The 12,609-nt window shown below is 53.5% G+C and overlaps 1 protein-coding gene across 3 annotated transcripts in view; it reads right to left on the bottom strand.

Annotated features, from left to right (window-relative positions):
• Positions 1-12,609, bottom strand: part of SLC37A1 (solute carrier family 37 member 1) — a 67,732-nt gene that overhangs the window by 11,404 nt on the left and 43,719 nt on the right. For all 3 annotated transcript variants that reach the window (XM_079923449.1, XM_079923450.1, XM_079923448.1), the window contains 6 exons: positions 9,423-9,554; positions 6,137-6,227; positions 4,399-4,461; positions 3,887-3,972; positions 3,336-3,384; positions 2,162-2,235 (listed from right to left, as the gene is read on the bottom strand). In XM_079923449.1, coding sequence (XP_079779575.1) covers positions 2,162-2,235; positions 3,336-3,384; positions 3,887-3,972; positions 4,399-4,461; positions 6,137-6,227; positions 9,423-9,554 — 495 coding nt within the window. The remainder of the gene's footprint in view (positions 1-2,161; positions 2,236-3,335; positions 3,385-3,886; positions 3,973-4,398; positions 4,462-6,136; positions 6,228-9,422; positions 9,555-12,609) is intronic.

The following is a 12,609-nucleotide window of genomic DNA, read 5'->3' as shown; positions in this document are numbered from 1 at the left end:
CTTGGGGGGAAAAGAAATCACAAACTGAGGACAATAAAAGGAAAAAATAAAGCAGGAAAAATAGTGCCTGGAAGCCTAAAACTGTACAAATAAACCAAAGCTTGTAAAATACAAGTGCTTGTGTGTGTACGCAGACATCTACAGCATAAAATAAAGCACACACACACACACACACACACACACACACGACGAGTTAATCCCCCAGGATCCACGTCTTCCGGAATCTGTGAAAGTCCCTCCTCCGCCTCTAACTCCATGAGGGCAAACACGCTGCTGGGCCGGTGTACACCCTTCCCGAATTCTCTGTGCTCACACAGACAGGAGCTTGGACATGCTTTGTAAAGGCAGTTTTAGGAGCCGTCTGTCAACGTGAGGGTGGGCCAGAGCCCTCGTGGGGACGAGGAAGAGAAAAGCACCCCCTCCTTCCTCTTCTGCTCCCCTGTCAGGACACGACTTCTGGTTCTGCCTGGAAGCAAAGAGCCTGGGATGCTGAGGACAGTACGTGAGGGCAGGCTGGTGGCTCTACGAGGGCCGAGGGCCAGGCAGACGCACCGCCCGCGGCCCTGAGAGAAGGGGACGCGGGAGCAGGCGTGGGGACTGCAGAGACATGGGCTTGCTGTGGTTTCTAAACGGGAGAGTGAGCTGGAGGCTGGTGGCTTCTGGGTCTGATGCAGAAAGGGCTTGAGAGACGCCGAAGTGAAGAGGGGGCCACTGGAGCTGGCAGGAAAGTTCAAGGGCACTCGGGAGCTGGCTGGGGGAGGGGACGCAGGACCACATGGCTGAGACGCCCGGCCGCCCTGCCCACAAGTCTGTAAACCACTTCTGGGGAAATGCTCGCGATTTTAAATACGCTTTTAATTTTAGAATAGTCTTAGAGTCACGGAAAATTTGCAAAGAGAGAGCAGCTTGTGGCAAACCCTGCTGCCACCTTCCCCTGTGTTAACACCTTACACCTTCCGGCCGTGTTCATCGCGATGGGTGACCCCCTACCGTGCAGTACCCGTGAAAATCTACACTGGATTCAGACCCCTGGGTTTTCACCTCGTGTCCAATTTAATCTCTCTCTGTCCCAGGATCCCACCCAGGACACTGAACAACATTTAGTCCTTGTGTCTCCTGGGGCTCCTCGTGGCTGTGACAGCTTCTCAGACTTTATTTCTGGGACTTTCCTCGTTTCTTGTGATTGGATGGGGTGTGGGTTCTGGGAGGGGGACCACGGGCGTGAAGGGCCGTGCCCGTCACCTCTTACCCGGCATCCGTGCATCAATGCAGTGACCCCTGGTGGAGGCGTGGCTGTCAGGTTTCTCCCCTGAGAAGTTACTCTATTTCCCCCTCCCCACGCTGCCCTCTGTGGGAGGACATCCCTGTGCACAGCCTGCCCCGTAGGAAAGGGGAGGTGCTCTCCCTCCCCCAGGGCAGAGGACCTGCATAAACCCTTCTGTGCAGGACACCTGCCTCTTCTCTCCCGTTTATTTATGGAAACTACCTTCTAACAGCGGATTTTGTATTTCAGTGCAGTGTGTCCTTCAGATGTCCGCACGTGGCCCCTGCACGAAATTGACTGTCTTTCCTATCAGGTGGATGAGACAGCCCTGCTCTCTCAGGGGCCCTAAGGTCGACAGTCAGATGTTATCTGTAAGAAGCCTCCCCTCCAGGGAGAACTGGTCAGGAGCCCCCGTGGATTCCAAGGCCCTGGGTGGCCCTGCCGTAGCATTCACCACCCTGTACCGGAACCATTTCTTTACCATGTTGGCCTACTACCCGGAGTGTGTCCTCCCAGGGCCAGGACCCCACTGGGCTTGTCCCTAAAGTCCTCAAGACCAGCAGGGGGCTGGGCACAGAGGGGGCAGCCGGGGTGGGCGGGGCTCTGGGGCACACGGCCACCAGCCTCCGGGGCTGCCAGGGCAGCTCGGAGGAGCGAGCCAGTTGCTGGCTTCGGACCTCGGGCCTCAGGCCATCTCAGCCCACTTGTTTATGGGACGGGACTGCCATGTCCCCTTATTTGCTTCAGAAGACTCTTGGCATCCTTACTGGTCATCTGCAAAAGAGTGCTTATAGAAACAGACCGTTTTACTAACAGAGACCACTGAGTCATGATGGACGGAGCGGCCGCCCCGGGCAGCACCTGGCCCCGGCTCTGCGCTGAGCTGCCCTCACTCACCAGGTCGGCGGAGACGGCGGTCGTGATCAGTGCGTACGGCCCGCTGACCAGGGCCCCGCTGAGGAGCAGCATGGCTGCAGGAAACAGAAACCGGGAGGGGGGGTTCAGCCAGCAGAACAGGGCCCTGCGGGAGAGCCTCTACCGTCTTAGCTACTCCTAGGTGGGCATCCTGGCATCACACACGGTTCGGGACGCAGGCCGGTGCGGGGAGTGGCCACTGCTGGGGCAAGCGTCACAAACATCCTCCTTCAAACTTGCCCTGAGATGTCTCTAAGTCCAATCACACTTCCCAAAGATCCAAGCGCCGTTCAGAGGACCTGGTCCCCGCCTGCTCAAACGTGACGGGCAGCAGTGTTGTCAAAAGCCAAGAGGAACTGAGAGTCCCGGCACCCGGGCACAGACGTGACGCGGGTGAGCGCCTGGATGCCACCACCAGCCACAGCCTCGTCTGCAGCAGACAGGGCTTCCTCTCTGCACCCACAGCTGCACAGCCCAGCTCCGCATGGGCGGGGGACCACCGAGCTCATAACCTGTCCCCTGGGCTCACTTTCCCAGACCATCCCCTGGTTCGCATTCCTCCGTGTGGAAGCTTCTGGACCGAGGGGTCCCAGGAAACTCCATGGTCTCCTTGAATCAGGAACCTGCCCTGTGGATAACTTTTAACGGGGTCCCTGCTAATCCCCACTGCTGTCACGTGACAACAGAAGACGTAGTTACTCAGCGTCAGAGCCATAATTTGATAGCGCTCCTTGCAGGAAGTTAAAAATAGCAACCGTGCCCAGAATGGCAGCTGACAGAGCAGCTAAGAGGGGACGGTGCCCCTGGGCTGGTGATGCTGGGGGTGCAGGTCTCCGCAGCCCCGCCTGCTGCCTTCCGGGGCACGTGCGGCTTCTCTGAGTGCCTCCTGCACTGGGCGCCCAGAGCTTCTCACCGCCCCAAGCCCCGGGGCCTGCACCCTCCCACGCTGGCCCTTAAACCTGAGGCCTCAGGTCTGGGAGCAGAAGTGTCTATGGGCCCCTCCCATCTGCCCCCCCATCCCCCAAAGAGGGACACAGGGACAATTGTAGCTACGTCGCACAAACTGCTTCTTTGTTGATTTTTAAGTTTCATTTCACAAGGCTGTGTGGACAAAAAAAAATGTGTGTGAAAGTGAAGAAAGGCCTCATAGACTCACCGATGGTGGCTTCTAGACCCATTTTGCTGACGGCAGAGAACACGTAGAGCTGTGAACGGTGTCAAAACCAGAGAAAGACAACGGTTTACTACGACTAGCTGAGAGATCACCCAGGAATGCGTATTTCTGAAAAGTGATTCTCAGGCAGCCAACCAGACCGTGGAAACCCCTACAAAGGAAGGAAGGCCACGCCGCCCTGGCAGGCTACCCAGAGACAGGCAGCCAGAGTGCTCCGCCAACTGCCCCCAGGCTTGTCCCAGACACACAGGGTCTGATCACCCTGTGAGCTGGGAACCCAGGGGGGTGGCCCCACTCTGAGCTCCCAGGGGAGGGGCCTGGGTTTGGGGCAGCTCCCCCTGAGCTCCGTGTCCCCTCCCAGGCTGTCTGTCCCGAACACCAGGGCATTGATTGGGGTTGAGGTGATGCCCGTTCCCAGAAACCAGAGCCCTGAGAGGAGGGGGCCCGGGAAGCTGGCGTGTGTGCTGCGGGGAAGACAGAGAAGCTGTTTCCAGAGGCGCGGGTGCCCTGACGAGGTTGGGGGCTGGTCTCACCGTCGGGGCTGCGAGTAGCAGCATGAGGCCGCAGGTGGAGGCCCTCTTCTCCAGTCGATCGGAGATCACACCTGCCAGGATCCCACCTGCAAGGGAGAGGGAGGGTCCTGAGGGGCGTGTGTGGCCAGGGCAGGGCCCGTGTTGCAGCAGCGGCAAGAAGAGAACGACCTCCCCTCTAGACCCGTTTCCACAGCCCGTAAGCAGGAAGCCGCCTCAGCGCTGCTGACCCGTGACCCGAGGGCACCCAGGTCTAGGGGTCAGCTTTCAGGCTGGCCTCAAAGCCCCTTTGCCTGTGAGGGTCCTGACACCGCCCGTCTGTCGCCCACATGAGGCGTGCCCTGGTCCCCAGGGAGCACCGCTCACGGCCCAGGATGGGGAGGGACCTGCCCTCAGAGGCCTGGCTCGGGGGCCTCCTGGTTGGAAGTCCACTCCAAGAGCGCACGGGCCACGGGCGTTCACGCAGCGCTGCGGCGGTGAAGGCTTCAGTCAAAGTAGAACAAAAATGAACTCACCGAAGATCCCGCCCACATCAAACAAGGTGGAGAGCTCCCCGGCCTTCTTGACATCGAGGTGATCTATTAACGTGACAGCAGAGCGTCACCGCAAGCACGTCGCAGCAGCGTGCGAGCTCACACCACGCTCTTTGTTTCAGAAGCATGATTTAAACCAGGCAGCAATGAGATCCGCTATCAGATTAGGCAGCAATGAGATCCACTATCAGATTAGTGTCAAGGCAGTAAGTACAGAGGAGAAGGAAGAAGGAGTCCGCTCTGTGGGCAGACACACAGAAAGGATGGAAACCGAACACTCTTCACCTAAAGGTGCGGATTCCCCTGGCTCCGTCTAAGCAACACCCAGCCTTTGCTCTGGGTCCCCCTCGGGGCAGCCGTGAAGTCAGACACGGCCCGAAGGCGAGGCAGGGCCTGTGGGGCACCACCTGGGGAAGGGGCTGGCCGCAAGAGCGCCCTGGACACGGACCACAGGACCCCCAGCTTTCAGGCCGGAGGCGGCTGGAACCTTCTCCTCCAGAGGAGGAGACCGAGGTGTCCTCACGCTCAGCTCAGGACCCGTCGCTGGACTTAGCCTGAGCTTCAAGCTGGATTCCGGCTGGCCAGCGCCTGGAGGTGGAGCCTCCGGACCGTGAATCAGGTCCTGCCCTTCCTAGAGGCCCTAACGGCACACACCGGGAGCTCTGCTCTTCTGAAACAATCCCTCGGACGGTAAACGCCGGTAACTCACGATGTGAGCCCCTCGCAGTCACAGGAGACCGCTGGGGTGGAAGGTGCAGCAACGGCCTATCAGGCACCCACGTGTCTACACTGTGTGCGCCTTGCCTGCGGTAACGAGTGGAGGTCGCTGGCCCGGGAAGGAAGCTCCCTGCTAACACGGGGTGGCCCCCTCGCCGCCTCCACAACCTCCATCCCCGAGAAACTCCGCCCTCCGGCCTCGGGCTCACATCCACCTCTGCTGCTCCTACGACACTGCCGGGAGTTACTGGTCTGTACTCTGGAGCCCCCATGTCCCAAATGTCTCCTCTTTCCACGTTCGCTAGAGCCCGCTCCTCCGGGGGACCCTGGTTTCTTCACTTTGTCCTCACACTCCCTGACCCCGGGGCCCAGAGCTCGGGGCCCTCCTTGACCATCCCTGTCCCCATTTAGCCGCGGCTGCGGCCCCTGCACAGGACCTCTCCCCGGAGGAGCTGCTGGTCTCTGCCCATCTTCCCGTGCGTGAGCGCACGGGACAGGGAGTGGGCGTCACTGCGGGGCGAGTCTGCTCTGTCAGAATCTCCGGCTTCAGCGCCTGCTGGACTGGAAATGCGAGACAAACTGTCTGCTCCCCAGAATTGGAGCTCATCTCCAGGAAGCAATTTCCAGGCCAGTTACTCAGCCTTTCTTATCTCAGATCCCTCAGGCCTCTGCTCCTGTTCACCAGCTGCTGTGACCCAAAGTCCGACGCAGCCTACATTAAAAGTATGCTGCCCCAGATAGGAAGAACCCCATGGAATCTGTAGCCAAGCTGGGATATACCGTGCCAGCCCTTTAAACCCCATACAGGTTACCATTACGGCAATGAAACGTCGCTGTCTGAATTCTTTTTGTCTGTACATTTCTACTAATCATGTTGTTTGATTCAAAAGCATCATGCATCCCTTTCCTTTCCAAGACTATAGACACCAGTGGATAAAAGGGAGTCCCGATCACAGACCCCGCACAGAACTTCCCAGCTGTGACGCCAGCAACACGTACTCACCTACATTTGTGATGTACAGTGGAAGCCAGAAGAGGAAGGTATAGCTGACCAACTTGGCAAACAGGAGACACAGAGAGAACTCTATCACGCCCTGAAAGAGAGAGAGAGCAGGGGTTCACCCCGAAAGTGGACCCAGCGGGTTTGCTGAAATATGCAATAGAATTGCACAGCACTTCATTCCCATGAAAACAGCCCACGTCCTGGGTCTGGTTTCAGCACCTCCAGATGCACGGATACTGTACTGCTGTGGAGGATGTGAGGTAACTGGAGAACTGACCGATATGGACTCTTACCTTTTAAGGTTGAAATTCAATGTCTTTACATCAGATCAGAGTCAATAAAAATACTACTGGTTTAATTCTCACACCATATCTCTCTGGAACTTAGCTAGTAAAGGGGTTCTCAAAGGGCACAGACGTCGTGCAGGGTCATCTAGTTACTGAGTATTTACTGGCTATTTCTTTTCCCCTAAAACTGAAATCACTGCAGAGGACAGAGATCTGGAAACACACAGCACAAACGATTCCTACCATCCTGTAAGATACACAGGCTACCTCCGCCTGCCTGGGACTAAGCAAGCTAGTGGGTGTTGGGGAAACACCCACGGAACCAGGCAGAACCCTGCAACGCCCCCTCCCCGTCCAAGTACAAAGGCCCCTGCATGCCCCTGCCTCTTGTTTGTAGAGAAGCTGAAGTCTCCCAGGCCTCCCTGAGTCACAAGGGAATAGGCTTGAGCTGCTAGTAACCAGGAGAACAGAGTCACAGAATCTTTCAGTAACTGACGCACATTCCCGAGCTGTTTTACAGATACTGTAACTGCCACCAGAGGCGAAAGCTGACTGCGTGGTGACCAGACTGTAGCCATGACACAGCTGCTGCATCTTCAGCTGTACTGGACCTACGGTTAGCAGAGTTCTGAGAACTGGCCTCAAGAGAATGGGATTAACACTACTGCACATAATAATCTCTGTCTTTGTGGGCATCAGAATATTGGGTTGACCAAAAAATTCATTTGGGTCTTTCCATAAGGTGTTATGGAAAAACCTGAACGAACTTTTTGGCCAACCCAATAACTGTAGCTTGTTCTGCCCATGCACATAAGCAGGCAACTAAAATTGTCAGCAGAGAGGTGCTGCATGTCAACTTCTCCCACTCTGAGAATATGGCATCCTATGTCAGCATGAAGAAGTTATAGAAGATGGACCTTCTCCCATGAACTCATAGAAATGGGATGATGTTCTGACAAGGGGGATCTGTCAGCAGCTTTTGGAAGGAAAGAGCTCTCTGCAGGAGATGCCCCTTCTCTTGTCACTTTAGCAGAGCTGTACTGTAACTAACCTTAAACCAGGCACCCCCATGGTCTACGCGTCTCTGGCCTAAGCACACCTGTCAAATCTTTTGATTACACAATACCTTGCCTAACCTGTTGGTTCTTTCCTAGATCAAAGAAGTAAAAATGAAGAATAAGTAATTAACATCAATGGATGACCAGATCTCTTCCTTAGCTTCCCTGTCCATAAGCCTGTGAACAAGATAGCATCTAAAGAAAGATCACAAGAAGTCAACAAGCCTGCACACAAGCCTGCACACACTGGGGGATGGTGACAACTCTGACCCCTTATCTCAGTGATTAACTGAGATTTCTTCTCCTTTTCTCTTTAAAAACGTTCATGGCCAAGCAGAATCTTTGGAGGTGGTTTTGGGGACATGAGTCCGCCTTCTCCCCGGTTGTCAGCTTTTCTGGTTAAAGCGACTTTCCGTTCTAACCAACACTTGCCTCTCGAGTATTGATTTTCGAGGGCAAGCAGCAGAACTGGAGTTTGGTTAACACCCAAAAGGGAGACGTAGATCTCAGCGAGGACACTGAGGTTTGGAGTCTCACGGCTACTGTGAAACGCTTGTTTGTGTTCCATCTTATGTCTGCGTTTACAAAGAGGTGGCCCTTGTGAGACGGTAAGTCCAGATATCACTTGGGAAATTTGAGTGAGAAATCAGGTAACACTAAGGTACGGACTCCCTCCCCTGCTCCTCCCAGGTTATACTGCATAGTTACGAACATCCCTCGAAACTAGGCAAAGCACACAATATGCAATTCATGGCAGTGCCTTTGAAATTAAGCAAGCTATGTTTTCACAGTCAGACCCAGTATGAGGGTGTGTGTGGGTGGGGTACTGCATGCTTACCATGTGCCTGGCGTTGTGCTTACTGTGTAGTTAATGATCTCATTTGATCCCCAGAACAGCATTAAGTAGTAATTCAGGTCCTGAGCCTGTATTACAGTGAGGAAATGGAGGCCCAGAGTGGTTAACACCCTTGCCAGGCACACCCAGCTCACCTGCAGCAGGGCCAGGTCAGGCCAGGCCAGGGCTCTGAAGCCTGTTCTCCCCACCACCCCACTTCTATTTATAGCGTGCACCCTACTTTTTAGCAAAAGTATTTGAGGTGCCTACACAATAAGGTACAACAGAAAAGTTACTTGTTGTTATTAGCAACATTTAAAAAATAACTTTTTAATTTAGAACCAGCATGTCCTCTGGCCAGCCCACAGAGATGTCCAGGCCTGGCCTTCAACATTCTCTTCCGGCAGGAAACCGGCAACAGGGTCCTCCACAGCCCACACTGGCAGAAGTTTCTGTTCTAAAGCCGAAGTTCTCAGTTCTTTCGTTTCTGGGCCGTGATTCTAAGGCTCCGGGTGGACCGTTTAGTTTCCAGCTCCCACACGGTCGCTACGGAGCTTCTGGGTTCTCTCTGCTGGTATTCCCCGAGGCCAGCGTGAGGGAAGCGATCTTGCTGTATGAGACCCACGTCTGTTCCCCGGGATAGGACCCAAGGGCAGGAGCCCAGGTGTTTCTGAGTGTGGCCCGTGGGGCCGTCCATGCCGGCCCCCAGGGGCGGGGTGTGTTCCCTCCTCTCATCCTGCCTCTGTTCCTGGCTCTGTCTTCAGCACCCTCCATGGCTCCCCGTCAGCAGAACACAGCTCCTCAGAGCCCTCCGCATGGCTCCCCAGATGCTCTGCTGAGGGAGCCCATGAATTTCGTATACATACTATACACATACAATATATTTCATAACTGTTAAGAGGCTAACACAACTCTGCAGCCTTATTCGTTCCTGAGCTGACCTGTCTGCAACTCCTGGTGCATGCTATGGATTTCTAATTTATGGATTACGTGATCCGGAGAATCACGGATTTCTCTTTTTAAGCTTGGTTATCAACAGGCCGGTTTCTGTTCATAGGGAGCATAAATGCCCCCTTTTGAAACTCTCCTGGACACGTGTAACTCACGGGAATTTTCAAGGCGCCTACGAAGCTGATGGCCGCGATGCCGCCGCCGCCGTCTGCCGGGAGAACGACCACGTGGTTCTGGTGGCCGGAGCGCTTTCCATCCGACAGCAGTAAGCACTGCATCTCTGGGTCCTGGAGACAGATCCCGTAGAAACGATAAAAGAAAAGAAAAGAAAAGGTGTCACCAGGTAGTCTGCTTGGTTGAGGTGTGGTAAGCTGCCCCACTAAAGGCCTTGGGAAACGCCTTGGGTGACATCTGCACTGTGGCCATTGCTTTATGACCATTAACATTCACGTGGTTTTGGGAAATACTAACTAAAAACACACAAAATCCTATCCTTTGACCCAACAATTCTAGGACTCTGTGAAAAATAATTTGGGAAGTGGAAAAATACTTATATGCTAACATTAATGTCACACCATCATTGAGAAAAATTGCTAAAGTACATCCATATAAATATCTTGCGGTTGTAAAAAAAAAAGTTTGTGAGATTTGATGACATAGGAAGGTGCTTATGATACATTAAGTAATAAGACATCATTCAAAAGCACATTTTCATCACGATCTCAAAGAATGTTTAAATATGTACCTCTGTAAGTAGGTAACTAAAGGATCTACTTATAGGAAGAAAGAAGCTAAATTCTAAACCGACAACGGTTATCACTGAATGGTAGAATTACATGTAATTTGTATGAAATGTCGATAAATTCTTTCCATGATCCTGTATTTTTTAAGGAGTTCACAAAGGACATACATGATCAAAAACAATATTATTTTAAAATTCATAAACAAATTCCACTATTTCATAAATTCTGATTCCAGACATCCCTAAAGGACAAAGTTTATCTTCATTAGGGCTTCCCTGGTGGCGCAGTGGTTCAGAGTCCGCCTGCCGACGCAGGGGACGCGGGTTCGTGCCCCGGTCCGGGAAGATCCCACATGCCGCGGAGCGGCTGGGCCCGTGAGCCATGGCCGCTGAGCCTGTGCATCCGGAGCCTGTGCTCCGCAACGGGAGAGACCACAACAGTGAGAGGCCTGCGTACCGCAAAAAAAAAAGAAAAAAAAAAAAAAGGTTTATCTTCATTAAAACAAAGAACTGTGGTCCTCAACTCTGGGCGGGATATCAAGTCAGAGCAAGGATGATCTAAAAGTGTCCTTCATGAGTGCACTATACAGGTCAAGGATTCAAAAAGCAATGTTTCTATGTATATTGGACTTACCACAAAACTAAATAGGTTTTATTGTACTTATCTCACTATAATCTACACGAGTTAGATTTAAAAATGCAGTTAAATTAAAAAAAAATGACACTCCATTGAGGTATCCCACTCTTGATATTAGAATTCTCTTCCGGTGAAAGACAGAAATTGGGAAACAGGCTGGCAGGTTACAGCAACCGCAGCCCTACGGGCACTGAGCACGCAGCGCCTCAGCTCTCGGGCAGCAAGGGCTGCATCACCGAGAAGCCCAGCGCCCGCCACGACTCAGGCATTGAGAACCGGCCTTTGGTGAACATGGTCGCAGGTAACCACGTGCTCTGATGTTTCAGGACGCAGGACATCCTCCTGACGACCATGGAAGCAAAGGTATATGAAAACTGAGAATTAGGATTTGCGTTTGGAAATAAAGTTTTCTCTCGTGAATTACGCCGGCTGTCCAGTGTAGGAGATGAAATCTTTAGTTCTCAACCCTGGCATCTCCTGGGGGCTCTGGGAGACCCCAGTGCCCAGGCTGCACCCCAGACCGAATACAGCAGTCTCAGGGGCAGGCCCCAGGAGAGCCCGATGTGTAGTCCAGGCTGAGAACCACAGGACAGACTTTTTTAACACTAAGTGGTCCGACTGGTAGACCATGAAATACAGCCAGGTAAAGAGAAAAAAGAAAGTCAAGAGACTCTGCTCAGCCAGGACAGTAGTAATTGCAGGTCCAGAACAGAAACCCACCAGGTCACAGCCCTGGGTCAGCACCTGGCCCTTCCTTGCTCTGTAAACTGGGCTGGTTTAAAGCCCTGGTCCAGCCCCTCTGCTCTAAGCCACGAGCAGCCCCTCAGGCAGGCAGGGAAGGCCCTGTCTTCGTTGAGGATGGGCCTCCTGCCCACACCTGCTCATCCTTTATGCACAGTCTGGGGGGTGGGGGCCGTCCCAGCCACCCAAGTCCAGTCTTTCGCAGTGTCTGGAGGAGACAGAGGGATGCGTGAGGTCATGGCGGGTTTTCCAAAGCAAATCAGGAGAGCAAGGCTGCCTCTTCCTCGGAGCCAACAGGGACCTGCTGGGAGGACAGGGCAGGGGAAGCGGTGTGCCTGGAGCCCCCGGGGGATCTGCTGGGATGGGGAGCCCTCAGGGGGCTGGGGGCTTATTCAGCTGCGGACCCTCCTCTGAGGTTTATACACGCACAGAGTGAAAGGGCTCCGTGTGATAGAGCAAACGCACATGGGGCGTTTGCACGAATGACGGCTCAGCCCTGCCTCAGCGCGTGCTGGCCTCAGATGGAGTCGCACTGGCACGCTGGGTGGAGAAACCTTCAGCATCAGAACACCCGCTCAGCGGTCCTGAAGTGGCCGCTGAGCCACAGCCAATCAGAAAGGCCCTCAGAGGGGTGGGAGAGGGTTGGACTGGGAGGTTGGGGTTAGCAGGTGGAAACTGGTGTATAGAGAATGGATAAACAACAAGGTCCTCCTGTAGAGCACAGGGTACTCTAGTCAATATCCTGTGATAAACCATAATGGAAAAGAATATGAAAAAGAATATACATGTATGTATAACTGAGTCACTTTGCTGTACAGCAGAAACTAACACGACGTCGTAATTCAACTATATGTCAAAGAAAATAAATTCTTAAAAAAGATAAACAAAAATAAATAAAAATAAAAAATAAGAACACAAAATGGAAAGCATTTAAAAAGAAAAAAGATAAAGACCCTCAGGCCAAGGATGACATGAAGGACATGTGACTACAAAGACGACAGAGGTCGACACCCCCAAGACGACATGGTAAACGCCCACGAGGGCTGGACGCAGGTCCGCCGCGTGGCGAGAGACCCCGGAGCCTCGTTCTCTTTGCTCACATTCTCTTCCTTGCCCAGCCCCTTCTTTACGTATTTCCCCACAAAGTCTAAGAACCATGCCTGGCATAGAAGGGAATTAAGCAGTCCCAGGTGAAAAGCAGTGGTGATCAGGGTCCTGGGTA

This window comes from Stenella coeruleoalba (assembly GCF_951394435.1).
Source record: "Stenella coeruleoalba genome assembly, chromosome: 5".
Taxonomy (NCBI): domain Eukaryota; kingdom Metazoa; phylum Chordata; class Mammalia; order Artiodactyla; family Delphinidae; genus Stenella; species Stenella coeruleoalba.
Note: the sequence above shows the minus strand (reverse complement) of the source record. Positions and strands in the feature narration are given on the sequence as shown.